Source organism: Nomascus leucogenys, chromosome 10 (genome assembly GCF_006542625.1).
Source record: "Nomascus leucogenys isolate Asia chromosome 10, Asia_NLE_v1, whole genome shotgun sequence".
In the NCBI taxonomy this organism is placed as follows: domain Eukaryota; kingdom Metazoa; phylum Chordata; class Mammalia; order Primates; family Hylobatidae; genus Nomascus; species Nomascus leucogenys.
This window is the reverse complement of record NC_044390.1, coordinates 99339802-99363104: the sequence shown is the minus strand read 5'-3', so window position 1 is coordinate 99363104 and position 23303 is coordinate 99339802. Positions and strand designations below refer to the sequence as shown.

At 56.6% G+C, this 23303-nt stretch overlaps 1 protein-coding gene across 2 annotated transcripts in view; it reads left to right on the top strand.

Annotated features, from left to right (window-relative positions):
* GALNT9 (polypeptide N-acetylgalactosaminyltransferase 9) overlaps nucleotides 1–23303 on the top strand; it is a 122066-nt gene that overhangs the window by 23191 nt on the left and 75572 nt on the right. For both annotated transcript variants that reach the window (XM_030821716.1, XM_030821717.1), the window contains exon 2: nucleotides 18384–18564. In XM_030821716.1, the coding sequence (XP_030677576.1) occupies nucleotides 18384–18564 (181 nt within the window). The remainder of the gene's footprint in view (nucleotides 1–18383; nucleotides 18565–23303) is intronic.

Below are 23303 nucleotides of genomic sequence, written 5' to 3'. Positions count from 1 at the left end.
TTGTTGTTTGTTTGTTTTGAGACAGAGTCTCACTCTGTCGCCCAGGCTGGAGTGCAGTGGCGTGATCTCAGCTCATGGCAACCTCTGCCTCCTGGGTGCAAGTGATTCTCCTGCCTCAGCCTCCTGAGTAGCTGAGACTACAGGCGCCTGCCACCACGCCCAACTATTTTTTTTTTTTTTTTTTTTAGTAGAGATGAGGTTTCATCATGTTGGTCAGGCTGGTCTCGAACTCCTGACCTGGTGATCCACCCGCCTCGGCCTCCTACAGTGCTGGGATACAGGTGTGAGCCACTGCGCCTGGCCTGCTTCTCTCTTATAAGACACTGGTGATTGTATTCAGGGTGCACCTGGGTGATCAGGGGCCACTCTCCGTCTCAGTCTCTCTAACTTAATCACATCTGTAAAGTCCCTTTGACCATGGAAAGTGACAGACTCATGGGTTCCAGACATCAGAACCTGATGCCTTTGGGATCTGTTATTTATCCCACCACACCTGTCCTGCCTGAGGAACAGATCTAGATAGACCCAGTGTGTACTTGTTAACTTAATGCCGTTTCTTCCAAAATGTGAATCCACTGCTGACATGTAGAGGTATAAATCTGTACACTGGCACTTCCTGTTGGAATTTTAGAAGATCTGGCATCTCTGGACCCGAGTCCCTGGTTGGCAGTCATCTGTGGGTCTGAGCCGAAGTCCCCAACACTCCCTGTTTCCCCAGACACACACGCCAAGTGACAATCTGTTCATCCTTCAACTTCCCTGACTGTTTTCCTCAGGGTCCTCAGGATCGAGAGGAGGTGGCTGAGACGCGGGCACAGGTCCCCTCACAGCCCAGATCACCCCCACCTGCCCACTGCTCACAAACGGAGTCAGCCCCCGTGGAAATCGCATTCCCCGTCACGCTCCCAGACGGCCGTGTCCTCCCCGGTGATTGTCTTCCAAATTACCTCCTGTAATTAGAACAGTGCGTTCCCTCGGGTCATGGGGAAGGAACTTCAAATGATGATTCCATAAAAGCAGAATGACCACGGGCACGCGGCGGCCGTGGGCGGAAGTGAGCCATCTTTTCCAATTACCGCAGTGATGATGAACGGCGGGGAGGGAGCCTTGTGTTCAGCCCTGAATCTCAAAAGGAAGCTGCTTTTCCTCTCGCAAGTCAAATCACTGCCTCCAAAACCAAGCGGTGTCCCCGGCTCTGAGCAGGGGGAAGGCATGGAGAACGTCCTGAGGAAAGTGGGTGCCCCATGGCACTCCGTTGGCAGTGCCCGGGCGGGTGGGGGTACCCAGAAGGGCCTGGAGATGCATCTGTGTCCTCCAAGCCACTATGTCCGACCTGACTTTCCCTTAAGAACTTGTTGCCCACAGTCTAGACCCCCGCTCTGCCCACCCACCTGGACCTCGGCCCCCAGACCCCAGGAGAGCCACCCCCAACAGGCCTCTGCATGGCTCCGGGGCGCCCCTGAGTGGGTCACCTCCTGGCTGGGACCCTGGAGCCAGGCTGACTCCTCACCATCCCGGATAGCAGCTCCCATTGCTATGCGCTTGAGAGTCACCTGGGGATGGTTTAGACGTTCCAGCGTCCAGGCCACGCCCCGGCAGTTACGTCAACTCCGTGGGGAGGCCCAGGCAGGCGCCGGCGCCATCAGACTCCACAGGTGGTTCTGGTGTGGACGGGCTCCATCCGCTGACCTGGGACGGCCGCTTCCGACGCTGCCTGTGTAAGGGTCCCCTGGAGGCCCCCCGCCCCGGGAGGTTCTGACTCGGCAGGTTTGGGGAGGGTGTCAAGAACGTGGGGTCCCTACAGGCTCCCAGGTGAGTTGGATGCTGCTGTCCTGAGGGCGGGAGCCACTGTCTTGAGTCTGGCCCCGCCGTGAACCCCTCTGTCCTGAGGGTGGGCCCCGCTGTGAGCCCCCCTGGCCCAGGTGCCACTGTGAGAGCCACCGTCCTAAAGGCCGTGCTGCCAGCCCTGACTCAGCTCCTTTGGACCCAAGCCCCACCCAGGGCTCCCTGGTCCCCATCACCCAATGCTGTGAGGAGCCAGTAGGAGAAACCCCAGGCCTGGCACTCACATCTGCACTTGGGCCACGCTGTCCACCCGAGGGCCTCACTGGCTCCCCTCTCAGGGCCCACTGAGACCAAACATTCCCCAAACTGAGCTCCAGGAGGCCACCCAGGCAAGGCTGTGCCCAGGCGAGGAGGTACCCAAGTCAGGGTGTGCCCGGGTGAGGCTGTGCCTGGGTGAGGGTGTCCCTGGGTGAGGGTGTCCCTGGGTGAGGGTGTGCCCGGGTGAGGGTGTGCCCGGGTGAGGGTGTGCCTGGGTGAGCGTGCTGCTTTTCATCTCTCCTCTGCTTCCGTTTTTGGTGGTGGATTCTGGGCAGCTACCTCGTGTTAAATGAAGACACCCTGGTGGCCCTGTGCTGCTCAAGATGCCCGGGGTGGGGCCTCTCTCCTGGCGATGAATCCACACAGAGCGCTTGCCCAGCCTCGGGCAATCACTGCATCCCGGCGGTGGAGGGTCCGACGGGGACTACCCGGTGAAGGCCACAGGGGTGACAGCCACAGTGCGCATGGGGGATGGCTAGTCCTGAAATACACAGGGAGGCTCTCCTGAGAGAGAGAGACAGACAGAGGGTGGGAAACCGAGTGTTCGATGTCCATACACCATCACGCCCCAGGGCTGATCGGAACATCAGACTCTGCACAGGCCCCTGGGTTCCACCCTTGTGTCCCCATAGACGGTCACCGGAGTGGTTTATCTGCATAGAAAGCCTGACCACTGTGTCCATCCTCCTCTCTCCCTCTCAGCTCAAAACTCCTCTGCGCTCCCACTTCCTGCAAGGCTCAAAGCAAGATCCCAGCCGGCACAGAAAGCTCTCACCCCGTCCCGTCCCCTTTCTGCCGCCACAGCCCTGACCTGCACACGCAGCCACTCACAGGACACCTTCCTGCCCTCCTGGCCTTTCTCTTCCCTCCGACTCCTCTTCCTGGGGACCCTGCCCCTGCCTCTGACCCACACCTGCATGGAAGCGGCTGCCCTGGGCTGGCACCTGCTCACCTGTGTGCATGACGGGGCATGAGCTCTGGGGGGCAGACAGGTGTGTGCTGCGTTCACCGGGGCCACCTGGGCCTGCCCCACCCAGGCGGCTCTTGGAATTTAGCAGACGCTCCGTGAGTTTTGATAATGGATGGGTGAATAAATGGCACAGCTACAAACTGACATTTTATGTTTGCAGCCATCAAAGTTATGTTTATGAAGAATTTTTAGTGACATGGGAAAATACTCAAGACGTAGTGATAAAAACAGAATGCAGGCGGCAGACACCAGATACATGGATTGAGCTGCGCCGAGGCATTACATGTGATCTTACAGAATAATATGCAGTGTGAAAATACTGATGTTAGTTTTCCCTGCAGCATGAGACCCCAGGTGATCCTGTGTGTGTGTGTCTGTGTGTGCGTGTGTAGAATTTTCTACCAGAAGCATTTGTGACTTTTCCAATCAGAAGTGATGCACTTTCTAATTAAAGTAGTGGAAGCATATATTGCTGGCAGTGAAACAAAAATAATCTAAACCTTCTGGAAAATGACTTGGCACCAAGATTCACGAAATTTCTCTATCTTTGACGCAGTGGTTCAATTTCTGAAATAAGCAATCCTAAATATGCAATTAATAAATAAGTGATAAATGCGTGAGCCCCTCGGGGTTGTCAGGCTGGCGTTCTGTGGACAACCGCCCGATGGATGTTACCTGGTGGTTGGAAGATCATTGCTATGACTGCAATTGAATTCTACCTCTGATGGCACAGAAGGCATCTGTGGCCCTAACTTTATGTGGAGGCAAAAGCAAAATGCAGACCCCTCCATCTTGAAGGTGGCACACGAATGTTCCGTGCCCCCCTGGAGCCGCATCCACATCACCTGCCCTGTCCAAGGTCATGCAGGGCATGGCGGAGGCTGCATTTGCCAGGGAGGGGCTGGCCTCCCTCTCCGGCCAGCGAGTGGGGCCCCAGGTCCCTCCTCCAAGGGCTGGTTCAACCTGAATGTGTCCACATGGCATGTTCCTTCCCCGTGGCCACCAGGCAGTCCTCGTGCTGTGCCGGCGGTGAATGTTCGCACAGCCATCCCTACCTCCAGGCAGAATTGGGAGGGGCAGGCGCCAGCGATGGGGCAGCCCCATGGACGGGGACCCTTTACGTGCCCTGGAGGGGAAGTGTCCAGCTGGCACCTTGGTCTGGCTCAGAAACTCCTGTGTGGTTCTCGTATGGACCATTCTCACGTGCCCACCGCAGCAGCACTTCCGTCTGTGAAATGGGGCCCGGAGTGGAAGCGCAGCCGTGGTCCCCAAGGCCAGGCAGGCACTGTCACCTGCTTCCTTGGGAGAGGATGCCCTTCTTCTCCTGAAAGGGGAGTGACCGTGGCTTAGTGGCTGTTTATTTAATGCCTTTGCCTGCCACCATACAGGGGTGGTGCCTTTCTTGGTTCCCTTGGACACCCTCTTCGAGAGCTTTGCAGTCCAGAGCACTGTGATGGAGTGTGGCTGGGGCTCACTGCCTCCTGGCCATGGGCCCAAACTTCAGCCTCAGTAGTCTCATCAGTTACATGGGGGTGACAAAAGCAGCTGGCTCGGAGGGAACCCTGGGGATTAAAGGAGGCAAAGCTTGTGCAACGCCTGCACAAGGAACACGGTCAGTGCTGTGCTGTGAATGCGTCGCCCGCTGCCCCCACGTGGGAAGCTTCACCCCCACCATGGCATTGAGAGGGGTCTGCAGGGGCTCTGCCCTCTCCAAGGGGTTAATGCCCTTAATGTGAGAATGAGTTAGTTATGGGAGTGAGTTATCTCAGGAGTGGGTTGGTTATCTCAGGGGTGGGTTAGGTGTGGTGGGAGTGGGTTAGTTATGGGAGTGAGTTATCTCAGGAGTGGGTTGGTTATCTCAGGGGTGGGTCAGGTGTGGTGGGAACAGGTTAGTTATCATGGAGTGAGTTATCTCAGGGGTGGGTTGGTTATCTCAGGGGTGGGTTAGGTGTGGTGGGAGTGGGTTATCTCAGGAGTGGGTTGGTTATCTCAGGGGTGGGTTAGGTGTGGTGGGAGTGGGTTAGTTATGGGAGTGAGTTATCTCAGGAGTGGGTTGGTTATCTCAGGGATGGGTTAGGTGTGGTGAGAGTGGGTTAGTTATGGGAGTGGGTTATCTCAGGAGTGGGTTGGTTATCTCAGGGGTGGGTTAGGTGTGGTGGGAGTGGGTTAGTTATGGGAGTGAGTTATCTCAGGAGTGGGTTGGTTATCTCAGGGGTGGGTTAGGTGTGGTGGGAGTGGGTTAGTTATGGGAGTGAGTTATCTCAGGAGGGGCTTGGTTATCTCAGGGGTGGGTTAGGTGTGGTGAGAGTGGGTTAGTTATGGGAGTGGATTATCTCAGGAGTGGCTTGGTTATCTCAGGGATGGGTTAGGTGTGGTGGGAGCAGGTTAGTTATCATGGGAGTGGGTTATCTCAGCAGTGACTTGGTTATCTCTGAAGTGCAATGGTCATCATGGGAGTGGGTTAGTTAACTTGGGAGTGGGTTACCTTGGGAATGAGTTAGTTATCACAATAATGGGTTGGTTATCGTGAGAGTGGGTTAGTTATCTCAGGAGTGGGCTAGGTATCTTGGGAATGGCTTGCTTATCTCATGAGTGAGTTGGTTATCGTGGGAGTGATTTGGTTATTATGGGAGTGAATTGGTTATCTCGGGAGTGAGTTGGTAATCTTGGGAGTTGGTTTTCTCAGAAGTGAGTTAGTTTTCTTGGGAATGAGTTGGTTATTATGAGAGTGAGTTGGTTATTGTGGGATCGGCTTGGTTGTCTCAGGAGGGAGTTGGTTTTCATGGGAGTGTGTTGGTTATCTTGGGAGTGGCTTGCTTATCTTGGGAACGAGTTGGTTATCTCAGGAGTGAGTTGGTTATGGTAGGAATGGCTTGGTCATCTTTGGAGAGACTCAGTCATCTCAGAAGTGAGCTGGTTATCATGGGAGTGAGTTGGTTATCTTAGGAGTGAGTTGGCTATCTCAGGAGTGGCTTGTTTATCTCAGGAGTGATTGGTTATTGTGGGAGTGGCTTGCTTATCTTGGGAGAGACTTGGTCATCTCAGAGTGAGTTGGTTATCTTGGGAGTGGCTTTATTGTCTCAGGAGTGAGTTGGTTATTGTAGGAGTGAGTCGGTTATCATGGGAGTGAGTTGGTTATCTCGGGAGTGGCTTGGTCATCTTGGGAATGAGTTGGTCATCTCTGGAGTGACTTCATTATCATGGGAGTGAGTTGGTTATCTTGGGAGTGTCTTGGTTATCCTGGGAGTGAGTTAGTTATCTCGAGTGAGTTGGTTATGATGGAAGTGGCTTGGTCATCTCGGAGTGAGTTGGTTATTGTGGGAGTGAGTTGGTCATCTCAGGAGTGAGCTGGTTATCTTGAGAGTGGTTTTGTTATCTCAGGAGTGAGTTGGTTATCATGAGAGTGAGTTGGTCATCTTGGGAGTGACTTGGTCATCTCGGGAGTGAGTTGGTTATGGTAGGAGTGACTTGGTTATGGTGGGAGTGACGGTTATTTTGGGAATAAGTTGGTCATCTTGGGAGTGAGTTGGTCATTATAGAGTGAGTTGGTTATCTCAGGAGTGAGTTGTTATGGTGAGAGTGGCTTGGTTATCTCAGGAGTGAGTTGGTCATCTCAGGAGTGAGCTGTTATCTCGTGAGTGAGTTGTTTTTCTCAGGAGTGGCTTGCTTATCTTGGGAGTGAGTTGGTTGTCTTGGGAGTGAGTTGGTTATCGTGGGAGTGAGTTGGTTATCTTGGCAGTGAGTTGGTTATGGTGAGAGTGGCTTCGTTATCTCGGGAGTGGGTTGATTATCATGGGAGTGATTTGCTTATCTCAGGAGTGAGTTGGTTATCATGGGAGTGAGTGTTGGTTATGATGGGAGTGGTTTGGTTATCTCAAGAGTAAGTCGGTTATCTCGGGAGTGAGCTGGTTATCATGGGAGTGAGTTGGTCATCTTGGGAGTGACTTGGTTATCTTGGAAGTGAGTTGGTCATATTGGGAGTGAGTTGGTCATATTGGGAGTGAGTTAGTTATCATGGGAGTGAGTTTGGGTATCTCGGAAGTAAGTTGGTTGTGGTGGGAGTGACTTGGTCATCTTGAGAGTGAGTTGGTCATCTTGGGAGTGAGTTGGTCATCTTGGGAGTGAGTTGGTTATCTTGGGAGTGAGTTGGTTATCTTGGGAGTGAGTTAGTTATCATGGGAGTGAGTTTGGGTATCTCAGGAGTGAGTTGGTTGTGGTGGGAGTGACTTGGTCATCTCGGGAGTGTGTTGTTTATTTTGAGAATGTGTTGGTTATCTCAGGAGTGGCTTTGTTATTTCAGGAGTGAGTTGGGTATCTCGAGAGTGAGTTGGTTTGTGTGGGAGTGGGCTCCTGATGGAAGGAAGAGTTCCGCCCTCCCCCCCAGCCCCCAATGCGTGTGCGCTCTCGCTATCCACATGGGATGACACAGCACAGAGGCCCAAGTCAGATCCGTGCCTCTTCATCTTGGACTTCCCAGCCTCCCGGAGTGTGAGAAATTATATCTTGTCTTTGTGAATTGCCACATTTGAGGAACGGTGCTGAAAGTTGGTGTGTGACAGGTCAGCTGTCACCACTAGTCTGTGACCTCAGAACAGCAGGGTGTTGAGCTTCGTTTGTTTTCATGAAAGTTGTGGGACAGACCTTTCAAAGGCTGAGCTAACAGATGCAAATTTCCCATTATTCTCAAAATTACATCTTATTCCAGGATGAGATGATAAGCTTGCCGTGTTGATTCTGTCTGGAGGAGGAAGCTGGGATTTCAAAGAGGAAAACTTGGGACTGATATCACGCAGCCCAAGAAGACACCCTGTGAGATCTGGGGAAGAGCCCACAGCTGGGCCGTCAGTGGATGGGGTGGTGAGCGTGGGCATCTCCTGCTCTTGGATCCCAGAGCGACCTGTGTCCGCTGGTCTGAGTGGGCTGGACGGCTGGCGTGAGCATGAGGCTGTGCGGTCATCTCCTGGGGCTGCCGTGACAAATCACCACAGACTGCGTGGCTTAGAACAACAGAAACGGACACTCTCCCTGTCCGAAGGCTGTCCCTGTTCGGAGGCTCTCCCTGTCCGGAGGCCGTCCCTATCTGGAGGCCGTCCCTGTCTGGAGGCTGTCCCTGTTCAGAGGCTGTCCCTGTCCGGAGGCTGTCCCTGTCCGGAGGCCGTCCCTGTCTGGATGCTGTCCCTGTCCGGATGCTGTCCCTGTCCGGAGGCTGTCCCTGTCCGGAGGCTGTCCCTGTCCGGAGGCTGTCCCTGTCTGGAGGCTGTCCCTGTTCGGAGGCTGTCCCTGTTCGGATGCTGTCCCTGTCCGGATGCTGTCCCTGTCCGGAGGCCGTCCCTGTTCGGAGGCTGTCCCTGTCCGGAGGCTGTCCCTGTCTGGAGGCCGTCCCTGTCTGGAGGCTGTCCCTGTTCGGAGGCTGTCCCTGTCTGGAGGCTGTCCCTGTCTGGAGGCTGTCCCTGTCCGGAGGCTGTCCCTGTCTGGAGGCTGTCCCTGTTTGGAGGCTGTCCCTGTCTGGAGGCTGTCCGTGTCCAGAGGCTGTCCCTATTTGGAGGCTGTCCCTGTCCGGAGGCTGTCCCTGTTTGGAGGCTCTCCCTGTCCGGAGGCCAGCCGTCCAGAATCATGGTGCCGGCTGGGCCACGCTCCCTGCACAGGCTCCAGGGGAGGATCCTTCCTGCCTCTTCCAGCTCCTGGTGACCTGGGCATCCCTGGCTGGGGGCCACATCATTCCGGTCTCTGCCTCCACCCTCACGTGTGTGCCCCTCCTCTGCGTATGTCTCTGTGTCTCCTCTTCTAAGAAGGACACACCATGTTTGGCTCAGAGCCTACCTGACTCTCGCACTACCTCCTCTTACCTTGATGACGTCAGCAAAGACCGTTTCCAGACAAGATCCTGTTCACAGGTCCCCGGGGCTGGGACTCTGCCTGTTTTTCTGGAGGATACAATTCAACCCACAACAGTCTGCACAGCCTTTGGCTCTCGGCCTGCACGGCATCCGGCACTGGGCCTCTCCTTCCCTGCCTGCATGGTGCCTGGCATGGGGTTGTCGGTGAAGCCAGGGCGTTGGGGTGGGGAAGAGCAGAGCAAACTCTCCGGGTGCCCGTCTGAAGGCCCCGCTGGCTTCCCAGGCTGGAGGCCCCATCTCCGGCCCCTGGGCCATGGCAGCACCGGCCGCTCCCTGTGACCCCCAGTGCAGCCACAGGGACCACTGGTGGCTCCATCCCATAGTGGGTTTAGAGGGATTTGGTCTTGAGCCCTGTAGCCACAGGCTGGGCGTCTCCGCACTTTTACCAGTTTCTTCATCGTTTGTCCTTGTTTCCTGGGGGGATCAAGCAATCCTGCCTCTTTGGAAGGAATTCTTTGTGAAAGAAGATATGAGGCCACGCTGGAGATAAGAGACAGGGAAGATGAGAGCTCCAGAAATCCAGCTGCGAGGCTCCCACGGCGACCTTCCTCACAGGCAAAATCAGATCTGTGGGATTTTTACTTTTCGGAGCTATTAACAGATCCCTCCCGCTCCAGGGAACATGACCGGGAAAGCCAAGAGGCTCTGACCGCACCTGCCCTCCCAGAGGTGCCCGGGTCTGCACCTGCTCCTGCCCTGCCCTCCCAGAGGTGCCCGGGTCTGCACCTGCTCCTGCCCTGCCCTCCCAGAGGTGCCCCCGGTCTGTGCCTGCTCCTGCCCTGCCCTCCCGGCTGGAAGTCCTGACCCCCAGACTCTCCTTGCTCCTGCCCTGCCCTCCCGGCTGGAAGTCCTGACCCCCAGACTCTCCTTGCTCCTGCCCTGCCCTCCCGGCTGGAAGTCCTGACCCCAGCCTCTGCCAGCACCTTGGCACTACATGGCCGCTGCCACCCTGAGCAGGACGCCTGAAGCCTCTGAGACCTGGCTCCAAGGCCAGAGCCTGAGTGGGTCCCCAGCCTGGCAGCCTCAGCATCACCCGGAGGTCACCAGAGCTCCTGAGTCTCCTGCCCGACATGCACCTGTGGATCAGACACTCCTGGAGGGGCCTGGTGGGCTGTGTTTTAACAAGGACCCCGGGTGATACAGCTGGGTTTGAGAAGCACTGTTCTCAGGCTGCTGTTCACGGAGGAGCATCACACCATCAGGGGCCTCACCGGGCCTCAGGGGCACAGGCTGGGGGCCGTGGGGAGGCAGCTCCCATCTCTCTGCTGACTCTAGTCAGAGTCATTCATTCATCGGACCCACCTGCTCCAGGGACAGCTCTGGGGGGAGGTCAATGGTGAAGACCTGGTGCCCCAGGAGGGCCTGTGCTCCCCAGTCCCACCAGCCCCACCAATGTGTCCATAGTGGTCACCAGAATATCAAAGTACCGTCGGCTGCATCATTCACAGATTCTGTGTTTGCAAATGTTCCTCCTCCCTAAAATTCGTCTGTAATCCCCAAACCAATGCTCGTGGTCTTCCACGGCCATTCACAGATGGGCTCAGAGGGGCAAGATCTTTGGTCAAACAGGGCCAGGCTCCACTTCTCGTTCCAGCTCCGACTGTAAACGGGGTCCCCCGGCTTCTCGTTCTGGCCCTGACTGTAAACGGGGTCCCCCGGCTTCTCGTTCTGGCCCTAACTGTAAACGGGGTCCCCCGGCTTCTCGTTCTGGCCCTGACTGTAAACGGGGTCCCCCGGCTTCTCGTTCTGACCCTGACTGTAAACGGGGTCCCCTGCCTTCTCCATACTGCTGCTTAAGTGGCACGTTGTCTACATTTTTGTGCTTTTTGTGCTTTGGTGATTTCACTGTTTAGAACACCCCAAGCACAAGCTGAGGTGCTGTCGGTACCCGGGCACAAGTGTCTGAGACGTGCCTTGCAGGAAATGCATGTGTGGAGAAGCTTGGCTCCAGCGTGGGTCATGGAGCTGTTGGCTCTAAGATCAGAATCGTCAAATAGATATTAAATGAGACATCTTTACGCAGAAACACATGGAAAACCAAGTTACCTATTGAGGGGCTGGGGAAAGCGTGTGGCCAGAGGCGCCCCAGAGCCCAGAGCTCCCCCTGGAGCGAGCACTCAGCAGCCACCATTCAGCATCCACGGCGTCTCTAGAACCAAAACCACTGCAGATGACAAGAACTGACTGTATTTCCCTGAGAACCATCAAGTGAATGCTGCCTGGAGGCCCCTCCCCTGCAGCCTCCGAGCTGCCCGAGCCCCCCCGACCCCAGTGCTCCCGCGTCCCCACAAGTCAGCATCTAAAGGCTGAGGCCTGGCCGGCTCGGCCCCACTGTGGGGTGAGGCTCAATGCCCCCTATTATGGCAGCCCTGGCCCCGCCACTCCCACACCTGGTGAACAGAGCTGAAACCCCAAATACCCCTTCAAGTGTGCGGAATTCCTAGGGACGTGCGTTCTGGACCCTCCCTCTGCCTGTGCCACCTAGGACTCTCCTCCTGGTGGGAAAATCTCGCTTTCCAGCATTTTCCGTGAAAGCCCTGCACACGCGAGGCAGCGTCCTCCGCACGGCACTCATGAGTGTCCCATGGATTCCACTGAACAACGGTGGTCCGGACTTCCTGTCTCACCGACTCCACGCTCTCCCCACCCTCCTCCCCTTCCTTTTTCTCTGGACTCACACCCACTCCCTCGGAGCAAGCAGTGCCTCCTTCGCACGCCCTGCCCTGCTGGACGCTGGAGCTCTGGCCCAGGAGGTGGTGGAGCCTGGTGTCCGGCTTCGGTGGGGCCTCGAGACTTTCCTTCAAAGCCAAGGCTCTTCCCACGTTCTGCGCAGTGTTGTAGGGTGAATGCTGGGGCCAGGGGGTCGGGCCCAGCCAGGACCAGGATGGTGCTACCCGGCTCTGCTCCATTTCATGTGGAGACCAGGACCTTACAGCAGGGCCCGCAAGGGAGTTAGAGACCCGGGTCCCGCCTAGCAGAGCCCGCGAGGCATTGGCTGGGCTTGTCTGTGGCTCAGCGTCTGTGTCTCTTCGTTGTGGGGGTGGGGAGGGAGGTCTTGCCTCTCCCATGGGATCGGGGGAGGCAGTGCCCTGGCACCCACTTGGAAGGGATCCATTCACCCACCTCGGGCGGCTCGCCAGGTACACGCTGTGAACACATGAGGTGCCGGGGTAGATGGCAGGAAGGCAGGACAAAGCCCTGTCTCTTGCACATTGAGGGGAAGCAGAGAGCATGGCGGAGGGGACAATTTTAGACGGTGATGAGTTCTGAGTTCTGGGAGGAAAATGAGGCAGGGACTGAGGTGCAGTCACCGGGAACCTGAGAGGTCTCCAGGGTGCAACCCAGAGCTGAGGCCCGAGTGAGGGCAGGAGCCAAGGCCCTGGGGCAGGAAGCAGGAGCATGGCTGGCATACTGCGAGCGAGGATGCGACCCACGAGGGCTGCAGGAGCTGGGGGCCGTGGCTGCTGTGGGGGCTGCAGCTGCCGTGAGGAGCCGGAACCTCAAGTGCAGCAGGATTTGGGCCCATGGCTCCCAGCAGGGGAGCGGCTCTGGAACCCTCTACAAGCTCGCACTGGCTGCTGAGTGGACAACTGCAGGTGTGGGGACGGGGAGGGGATGGGGAAGCAGTGGGGAGGAAGGGACTGAGCGCGTCTGGTCTCCAGGGTGCCAGCACAGGTGTGGACGTGGGTGCTGTGGATGTGGGCACCATGGACGTGGGTGCTGTGGACGTGGGTGCTGTGGACGTGGGTGCTGTGGACGTGGGTGATATGGATGTGGGTGCTGTGGATGTGGGTGCTGTGGACGTGGGTGCTGTGGACGTGGGTGCTGTGGATGTGGGCGCCATGGACGTGGGTGCTGTGGACATGGGTGCTGTGGACATGAGCAATGTGGCTGTTTCTGCCTCTGCTTCCTCCTCCCGTGCTGTCTATTCCTGGACTAGGCAGAGGACAGCACAGAGAACAGCCTGTTGGGCGGCAATGGCTCCATAGCACAGTGCCCAGCACCCCAAGACACAGCGCGTTGGTATGGTCTCGCTTACACCCATGGTGCCGCAGGGGCAGGGCCGCCTCTCACTGAGGGTCTGTGGCTTGGCCGGACCGCTCTGCATGGCGAGGCCTGTCCTAGGGCCCAGGCTGGGCAGCCATGATGGGGGCTCTGTGTGTGGTAAAGGCAGACGGGGCAGGTACCTGGCTTTGCAAGGTCCAGGCTGGGAACTGGGACACCATCACTTGGGCCCTCTTTCCACAAGCAGCTCACAGTCCAAGCCCTGAGTCAGGGAGGTGGGAAATCAGCACCCCCGATGAAGCCACTGCAGAGAGGAGTGAAGAACCATGGCCAGGAACCTGTGTCCTGCTGACACTGGTGTCCCCCAGGCAGCTTCTCTCAGCAGCTACAGGACAGTGACAGCACTAACTCCACCGGCCAAGGAAGAAGATTGGATACGAGGCAGCAAAGGCTCCTTCACCCCCAGCGCACAACCAGTGCTGGGCTCAGGGCCCCTGAGCTCCATCTCTACCATCTGCACAGTCCTAGGATGGGGACTCAGTGGTGACCTGCCTGTGACCAAGGAGGACCCTCAGCCAAGAGAAGTCAGGCAGCTCAGTGGGCAGCAATGTCTGGACCAGGGGCTGCTTGGTTCTTTTAAGCACAGACGCAGTGGTGAGGGGAGGCATGGAGCCCCTGGGTGGAGGGAGGGTGGGAATGGCAGCCTCTCTCTTCAAAACACACTCATTCGGAGGCCTGGCAACCCTCACTTCCTCTGCAAGGAAGCTGTGAGCAGTGGCGTGGCTGGTGTGTCCCCTAACCCCCATGCAAGTGACTGGGGACCACAGTGAAGGCCCAGCTCCTCCGCTTCTTCTGGCCAATGAAGCAGATTCAGGCAAAGCTGGGGGCATCTGCCAAGTCCCCTTAGCTGTGTAACGTGACACTCACTGGTTCCAGGGATTAGGATGTGGACAGTTTTGGGGCTGCTGCCAACCACATAAAGTAAAACCAGTTTGCCATTCATGCAAGGCAGGGGCGACTGGAGAACAAGAAGCATCCTTTGGGATTAAATATATGACAACAAAACCAATTCAATGGACAAGCTAATTGGCAACATGGCACGACAAAAGATCAAGCCGATGAGATGAAAACCAAGAGAATGAAAATGGAGAATGAAGCGTCGGGAGGCAGGAGATAAACCGGGAGGGGAAACGTTTACTTAACAGAGGTTACAGAAGAGAAAACAGGGATGTCAGATGGGAATACAGTCACATCATTAACAGAGAAAACTTCCTGGAGCCGAACGTCGGCATGAGTGTGGATTGCCAAGCGTGACTGTGATTCACTGCAAGATACGCCCTGACCAAATCTAGGATCCCAACAACAACAACAAAATCAGTTTCCAGAGACAGGCAGAAACAAAACGCCAGTCTGAAGAAGAAAGAGGGTCCCGCTGACCTCAGAACACTCACAGGCAGCACCGGGCACTGCATGAGGGGAAAAAAGCCATCAAGCCTGGAATTCTATACCCAGCACAATTATCAAGCCAGCATGAGGAGCAATGAAAGAGACTTCCAGACATGTGAGGGCTCAGGAAGTTTACTTTCCACACAGCCCTTCTTCAGTCTTTAGGGATATACTTCAATGGGATGAAGAGGACGTCCAGGGCCTGAGCAGACGTGGGATCCACAGGGCGATGGAGCCCACCCAGGCTTAGAGCGAGGAGGGCCCAGGGGTGGCCGCCGGGCAAACGACTGATGCAAAGGGACCTGGGAGTGAGAAGGCCATGAGGCGAGGGCGCTGAGGGCCGGCCCTGCAGTTGGGAATGTCTCTGGGAAGACGGGGCTGTGACCCCCCAATCACATTGCCAGGAGGCCCAAGCTCACATGGCAGCAGAGCATAGCTGTCGGGAGGAGCTGTTCCATGCCACATTGACTGGGTTCAAACATGGTTCTGATGCTGACCGGCCCTGTGACCTTGTGTGTGTTGCCTGACCCCTCCGAGCCTCAGTTTTCTCATCTGCAAAATGGGGTGAAATACAGAACCTATGTCCCAGGGGTGTTGTGGGGAATGACACGTTAGTGCATGTGAAGGACACTTGCTCGGTAGATATTATTATTCTTATTAATTATCTTTGTATCTGCTCTAAAAGGGCATATGAAAAGTCAAGATCCAAACCTAAAACAAGTTAAAATATGCATAATTCTGAGAAATTAATAGTGTAACAGGAAAATCAATGACATTGTCTTGACCTCTGAAAGTTCTTCATTAAGTAGCACAGGTTTAGTGGGTGATAGAATTATATTTCCGTCCTAGTGTCCATGCCGTGCTGGTGCCGTGGTGAATCATAACTACGTAATCCTGACGTGGGCATGTCAATTTGCTGCTTTTTTTTCTTTCTTGCTTGCTTTTTTTGAGACGGAGCCTCGCTCACTCTGTTGCCCAGGCTGGAGTGCAGTGGTGCTATCTCAGCTCATTGCAACTCCCACTTCCTGGGTCCAAGCGATTCTACTGCCTCAGCCTCCCGTGTAGCTGGGATTACAGGTGCTTGCCACCATGCCCGGCTAATTTTTATATTTTTAGTAGAAACAGGTTTCACCATGTTGGTCAGGCTGGTCTGCAACTCCCAACCTCAAGCGTTCTGCCCGCCCCAGCCTCCCAAAGTGCGGAGATTACAGGCATGAGCCACCGCGCCCAGCCTGCTTCACATTTCAGAACCACTGTGTCATCAAGTCCTGTGGACACTCACTCACAGTGATAGAGCCGAGCGTGGGTGTCACAGATGCCTTTAGGGACGTAAAAGCAGCGGCATAGCCGAGCGGCAGGTGGATCAGGGCGCCCATTTCTCATCTGATGAAGCTGGGAGTCTACAGATGCTGTGGCTAGAGTTGAAGCTTCCAGAAATAGAGGCTTAAGTGTTCCTTTTGAGGCCACCAAGGTAGCCACAGAATCACTAAAAATAATAGCTAAGAAAAATTGAGGGAAGGAGGAGGGGGGCAGGGGAAGAAGGGGGGGGGAAAACGGGCTCAACCCCTCATTTTTCATGCCAAGAAGTCAGGGGACCTCGTCTCAGGCTGACGAGGCGGGACCTGGATCTTCAGCAGACACAGTGAAAAGGACTCAGATCAGAACAAGGCATCCCCTCTGAAGTGTGGCGCTTGGAGAGGAGACAGAGCACGCTGATGTTAACTCTCCGTTTCATGATTTTCTGGATTGTTTGAATTTTTCAATGCATGCATATTTTATTTTACAAGTGAAAAAGTAAAGCCCCAGCACCGGGCATGGGGCAGCTGTCCAGAACCACGCTCAGCCACCCTCCTGCCAGGTCCAACGCTGGGCGTCGGGCAGCCGTCTGGAACCACGCTCAGCCACCCTGTAGCCAGGCAGCCAATCCCCACCTGGGGCCTGAACCCGCGGATGATCAGGTGTCTCTCTCTCGAGTTAGAAGCTGCTGTGCCTGCCTCTGGGAGACATCCAATTCCAGACTTTCCAAAGTGAAAAATGCAAGTGCAGTATCGATATTTTAAAATAGCATGATTACATATTTATCTCGCAGGATTAAAATAAGAAGGGGAAGTGATTTGTGTCATTTTTCAATTCTGTGTCCAATCTGTATCCTTCAGTCCTACATAAATATGAACACTTTGTTTACTCATTTAAAATGGAATATTCCAGAAAGTCCAGAGTTTCCGGGAGGCTCAAAGCCTCGGCTCTGCTGAGGGGAGAAAGCCACTCACTGCCCTGTAGGGGCTGGAGGGTCACAGACTGGAATCTTCCCAGGGCATCGGTCCCTCCATCCCCGGAGCAGGAATCCTACAGAGATCTCACCAGGCCCCAGAAGCTGGCGCCGCAAGAGAAGGGCCCCCCCCAGGCGGGCAGCTGTGGGACGTCCACATCGGGTATTTCCCAAGTTTGCGTTTCCACTGGCCTTCCTCTGAGGGCCACAGACCTCTCTGTGCAAGCTGACAAAAGGCAGCCCAGCCTCCAGGGTCCATGCCGCCTCTTTCTGGCTTAAAACTACTGCCCAGGCACCTGCCCCCAAATCCAAGATGCCCCAGAGACTCCCAGCTCAGAGACAGCCAACAGCGCCATCTTTGTGGGGAGACACCCCTCTCACCCCCGTTCCCCTGGGAACAGCATCTCCAAGCCACGTCTGCTTGCCCAGCACAACTGAACACCTAGAACTTTCCCTGGCCCAGCCCCCTTGGGCACCCGCTCCACACACCCTGACCAAGCTGGGGAGCCTCCCTGTCAGCCCAGAAGTTCCACCGGCACCTTTCCAGTCAACACTGCTCCACCCCGGCATCCCTGTCCTGCCCCGATGGCCATGGGGTGGGTTATGATTCCGTCTGTTCTTGAACCTCAGGCTGGCAGCCACACGGGATGAGGTCTCCTGTGTTGATTATTTGGCTGGCGTCACGTGTGTGAGCCACGTCTCGGCTGCTGCCTTGTGTCGACGGCGCGGTTCTTCCTACCCCAGAGTAGCAGCACGCATGTGGATGTGTGTTCAGCTCAAGTTACACAGGCGAGTGGTGTCAAGGGCTGGTGGGGATGGTGGCAGTGGCGTGGCGTTTAAAACACCTAATCTTAGAGTCGTTGCAATTTTTGAGTTAATATTTTTAACATTAGTAGGCCTGACTGTCAGAGCAGTTTCGGGTTCATAGAGACTGAGTGGAGTTCTCACATCCTCCATCCCCCAGGCACAGCGCCCGGGCGTGAACGTGTGTGACTGTGTCACCATTGATGAGCCGATGCCGCCCGACGCAGGCGACTCACTGAGGGCCGTGGCTTGCGGCGAGGGGGCTCACTCAGTGTCACACCTGCTGTGGGTTTGGACAATTGCGTAAGAACAAGTATTGGCCGGTGCCATGACTCACGCCTGTAATCCCAGCACTTTGGGAGGCCTAGGTAGGTGGATCGCATGGGGTCAGGAGTTCAAGACCAGCCTGACCAACACGGTGAAATCCTGTCTCCACTAAAAATACAAAAATTTGCCAGCTGTGGAGGTGCGCCCATCTACTCAGGAGGCTGAGGTGGGAGGATCACTTGAGCCTGGGAGGTCCAGGCTGCAGTGAGCTGAGATCGTGCCACTGCATTGCAGCCTGGGTGACAGAGCAAGACCCTGAATCAAAAAATACATAATAATAACAGATATCTACCGTTGCAGCATCACACAGAGTCCACTGCCCTCAACGCCTCATGCACCACCCATTCATCCCTTCTTCTTCCGCCTGGCACCGCCCTCTCACTCTGCACACAGCCTTGCACTTTCTGGAATGTCCTGAGCTGGCAGCCTGCCATCTGCAGGGAGTTTGCTGGGCTTCTACCGGGGGAAGCGGCCGTCGGGGAGAGGGGCAGGAGGGGCATCTCCTGGGTGCGGAAACAGCGTGTCCTGGGCCTGCCTGACCTCCCTCTCTTCCTTTCCCCAGGCCTCGCCAAGCCCATTGGCCTGGTGGAGGGGCCAGGAGGCCTGGGCCAGGGCGGCTTGGCGGCCACCCTGCGTGATGACGGCCAGGAGGCGGAAGGCAAGTATGAGGAGTACGGCTACAACGCTCAGCTCAGCGACCGCATCTCCCTGGATCGGAGCATCCCCGACTACCGGCCCAGAAAGTGAGTGACTTCCCCCACCCCACGCCGGCCAGGGAAATGAGCAACCCCCATGCTGGCCAGGGACCGCCCCACGAGCTGCGGGCTCCTGGGAGAAACGCGCAAAGGTCTGCTGTGGGAAAATGGAGCAGTCAGGAGCCCCCACCTGTGGGGCCCTCCTGCCTCCTCTGTCTTCCCTGTCTCTCTCTCTGTCTCTCCCTCTCTCCTTCTCTCAATCTCTCTGTATCTCTCTCTGTCTTTCTCTATCTCTGTGTGTCTCCACCCCCCTCCCCACTTTTGGCTGTGGGCATCCTTCCCAGGGCCTCGCCCCAGGCTTGGGGCACCCCTGCCATAGCTGCATCCGGGGACCGCCGAAGCTGGGCTGAGGTACCATGGCTCACGCAGCACAGGCGCCCTGTGTCAGGCCCTGCCAGCCCTGGTCCCACCTGCTGTGACCTCAGTCACTGCTGAGCTGGGTGTCACTTGTGTCTGAAGTGAAGGGCATTCCCGTTCCATCCATGGCCTGCACACCTCCCATCCTGTCACCCCCAGGCTGCAAGAGTGGGTGAATCAGGAGCCAAGCCCTGGCGGCCACGGCTTTGCCTCAGCGCCACTCAGGATGGAGCCTGGTCTCTGACCCTCACACCCGCCCTGAGGGAGCAGCCGCGACGAGCGCCAGATTAATTGGCATTGTTGCTCAGATAAAGTTCAGCTGAGTTTGGCCTTTGGGCCTGGGAGCAACTGGCAGGCTTGGCCAGCCCCTCCTGCGCCTCTGTCCGCAGAGCCAGCCCGCGACAGGATGCTCCCTGGGAGGGCCCCTGGTGGCATTGTCCTGCAGAAGCTGGGCATTCAGGGCTGCCCAGTGGGGCCACGTTATCACCGTGGGGTGGTGGCAGGTGGCCTCAGCCACACTTGCCTCCTCCTGGAGCTGCCTGAGGGAGGGCAGGCAGGAACGCAGCCCCCTCTGCAGCTCCTGGTGTGGTCAGCCTGCCCCACCCGTCAGGGGACCCTGACACCAGGATTCTTGGGCTAGGAGCTCATTTGAGATGGGGATGGGGAGGCTGGCAGGGAAGAGAGGGGAGGAGGAAAGGCGTGTCTCAGCCCCATTCCATTCCTTGTGACTCAGGCAGTGGTTCCCAGGGCGTTCACTCACCTGCTCTGGGGTTCCCTGCGTGTGGACAGAGGGAGGCGAGATGGCTGGACAGGCCCGCAGGGTCCGGCGGTGCAGGGAGCACCCTGAGCCGCGTGGAGGTTGATGCAGGAACCCGGAGCTCCCTGTTCTAGCCAGGTGGGGCCCGCTTCACCCCTTTCCCACAAATGCGCGCTGGGTACTGATTCTAGGTGTGATGAAGCTTCCTTAGACAGCACAGTAGTGCGGATGAGGCATGCCCAGCTCCCGAGGCTCTGATTCCTCCTGGAGGCGTCTCCACGAGTCCTTTAGACAAACAGGGCTGAAGCCTGGGCCTGCAGGCTTTGGCACCTCAGCCACATCCAGAGTGTGACAACATTATTTTATTTTCATTCCACTTATTTTCATGGTTACCATGATTTAACACAAGTGATGCCAGCTTTCCATTTGCAGCGGTGAAATGAAGATTCCCTTTCAAATAAAAAATGCATGTAGTTTTAAAATAGGCCAATTTAAAGAAACATACTCTATAAATAAGAACACAGTGGTGTTTTCATGTGGCGCCAGCTACAGGCATGAGGCTGGAATGACTTCGGTTTGGAAAGCGGCTCGTGTGTGTTAGCCAGCCTGTGCACTGAGGGTGCACGGTGTGTGTGTGTGTGCGCGTGTGCACGTGTGTGTGCGCGTGTGTGTGCATGTGCACGCGTGCGCATGTGTGCGGGTGGATGCAGGTGTGTGCATGTGCACGTACATGGGTGTGTGCACGTGTGTGTGCGCGTGTGTGTGCATGTGCACGCGTGCGCGTGTGTGCGGGTGGATGCAGGTGTGTGCATGTGCACGTGCATGGGTGTGTGCGTGTGCGTGTGTGTGTGCATGTGCATGCGTGCACATGTGTGTAGGTGGATGCAGGTGTGTGCATGTGCACGTACATGGGTGTGTGCACGTGTGTGTGCGCGTGTGTGTGCATGTGCACGCGTGCGCGTGTGTGCGGGTGGATGCAGGTGTGTGCATGTGCACGTGCATGGGTGTGTGCGTGTGTGCGTGTGCGTGTGTGTGTGTGCATGTGCATGCGTGCACATGTGTGCAGGTGGATGCAGGTGTGTGCATGTGCACGTGCATGGGCGTGTGCGTGTGTGCGCATGTGCGTGTGTGCATGTGCACATGCATGTGTGTGTGTGCGTGCGTGCGGGTGTGTGCGCATGTGTGCACGTGCGTGCGTGTGTGTGTGGTTTTTGAACGCTCCTGTGTGTCCTGAATTTGGGGGTGAAATCTGCTTGCTGTCATAGCCCCACTGCTGGAGTGAGCACCGTTCTTGGCTGTGAGCCTCCAGGCAGCTGTTGTGTGGCGGGAAGACCCCCGAGACCACCTTGACAGTCCACAACTTGCTAGAAGGACAGACAGAGCCCAGACAGGTTGCTCTTCCCTGCTGTGGGTTCTCACGGCAGAGGACACGGGTTAAAGTCAGCAAAGGGAAGAGATGCCCAGGCACAGCCCGGGAGAGGCCGGGCGCGAGCTCCCAGGTGTCCCCTCCCAGGGGGTCCCGTGGACTTGATTCTCTGGCACCCATGCGTGACAACATGTGTCAAGCGAGGCCAGCCAGGAGCCCCCGAGCTTCGGTGTCCAGGGTCCTCACCGGGCTGGTCTCGTGACATGGCTGACCTTGGTCTCCACCCTCCAGAGGTCAAGCTGATGCTGTGAGGCCAAGTGCCCACCGTGAATCCCGCCATTGCACAGACCAACTGGGGCGGCCAAGGCCAGGTGAGCAGGGCCCGCGTCTCCGGCAGGAGGTTCCAGGGCAGGGAGGGGCCAGACGCGGATGCTCATGGTGTAGAGGAGCCAGCTGCCAAGTTAACCCTTTCCTGCTCACAGCAACAGTGGAAACATCAGAGCCATCTGGCAGAGGAAGATCCCCAAGTGCCCCGCCCCTGTCCCCATCATTCTTCCCGTCACCTGGGAGGCTTCCAGCCGTGAGGAAGGGGCGACCCCGGCCCTGCTCTCCCGGCCTGCCTGTTTTATCTCCTAGCTCTTGCTGTAAGGGAGGAAGGCTGCGTCCGGCACTGGTTTTCGAATCCCTGCAGGCCCTCGGTCCCCTGTGGAATCCTCTGGAGGATCCCAGCACCGCTGTGCACGACCTTGGTCTTGTTGGCAGGCGGGGGCCCTGTGCGTTGTGGGGTCCAGTCGTGGGGGCCGGGTCGTCTCTGAGTCAGGACTGAACGCGAGCTGCGGGTGAAGCCCTGTGGGACCCTCTGCGTCCCCCCGAGGTTTGTTTTCCAGAGGCCTGGGAGGCTGGACCCGGCTGCTGAGCCAGTGCAGGGTGGGGCGAGGGTCTCTCGGGTCCCATCCTCGCCCCATATCAAGGGGTGGCTTTTCTAGCATAGATGTGGGCCTGCGTGTCACAGATGGTCATCATTTGCCTCGTGAGGTCCAGTCCCGGCTCCAGGTGGAAGTCCACAGCCCCTGTTCTGATCCATTTTGGCCCAGCTGCAGATCCCGCGGCCCAGGTCTAAACCAGTCAGAGCGTGAAGGTCACCCCAGACCTAGGGGTTGGCTCAGGGCTGGTCAGGTGGTTTAAGCCAGTCCAGTCAGAGTGAATTCTGGAATTACCAGCGGGCCATCGAGAAAAAAACAGGCAGCCTTTTCCCATAAGATGAAACCAAGGCTGGGAGCTGGGGGAGCTGCAGCCACCTTATCATCAAGAGGGGAGAGCTTGGAGCTTCCAGGGTCACCCACGAAACCCAAGAAGGGGCTGGTGTCTGAACACCTAGATCCAACTGTTCCCGAAGCAGACCCACTTGGCTTTGCAATAAATTAACACATGCGTGTGCACAAGCACGTACACATACACGTGCACGCGCACACCTGCACACACACCTGCACACACGCACGCACACACGCACACACACGTGCACACACATGCACACACATGAACACACACGTGCACACATGTGCGTGCACACACATGCATGCACACATGTATTTTTAATTTTTTGTTTAAGCACATCTGAATTGGTTTTTCTGTTCTTAGAGCCACAGGGGTCCCATTGGATTCCTCCTCTGTGGGATTGGGGACCCTCCAGCCTGGGCTTGCTGTAGTGGGGCTGATTCCCCCTTTGTGGGTTGTGGGGACCCCCAGGCCTGGGCTTGCTGCACAGTGAGGGTTCTTGCTCTTCTTTGGAGGGTTCAGCATCCTGCTGCCTGCCCCCAGGTGTAGGTGGCCCCCGCTGTAGGAAACCTGTCTACCAAGATAAAGTCTGGCAGAAGTGGCCAGTCCCAGCTTCGTTCTTACGTCACAGAAGACGACATTGGGGTGAACCTTGACAGAGCCGGCATTTGCTCTATACCCTCACTGATAGAAACCCAGTTTACAGATACTCTGGTTTGAAGGCACACAGCTCTCTGCCTCCTGAATTAGAGAATGTGAATTTTATATAGATATTTACACATGTATTTACATCCCATTTCTTTCCCCAAAAAAGTGAGGAGGCTTTGACACCAGTGACACACACCCCCCACACCCAGCCCACCCCTGCACATGTGGCTGAGAAGCTCGAACGCGAAGGAGGCCTCCTGGCCGCTCTCCTGCCCCTCACAAGCCCTGCCCACAGTCTCTCCGGCTCCACGCCCAGCCCGGAGC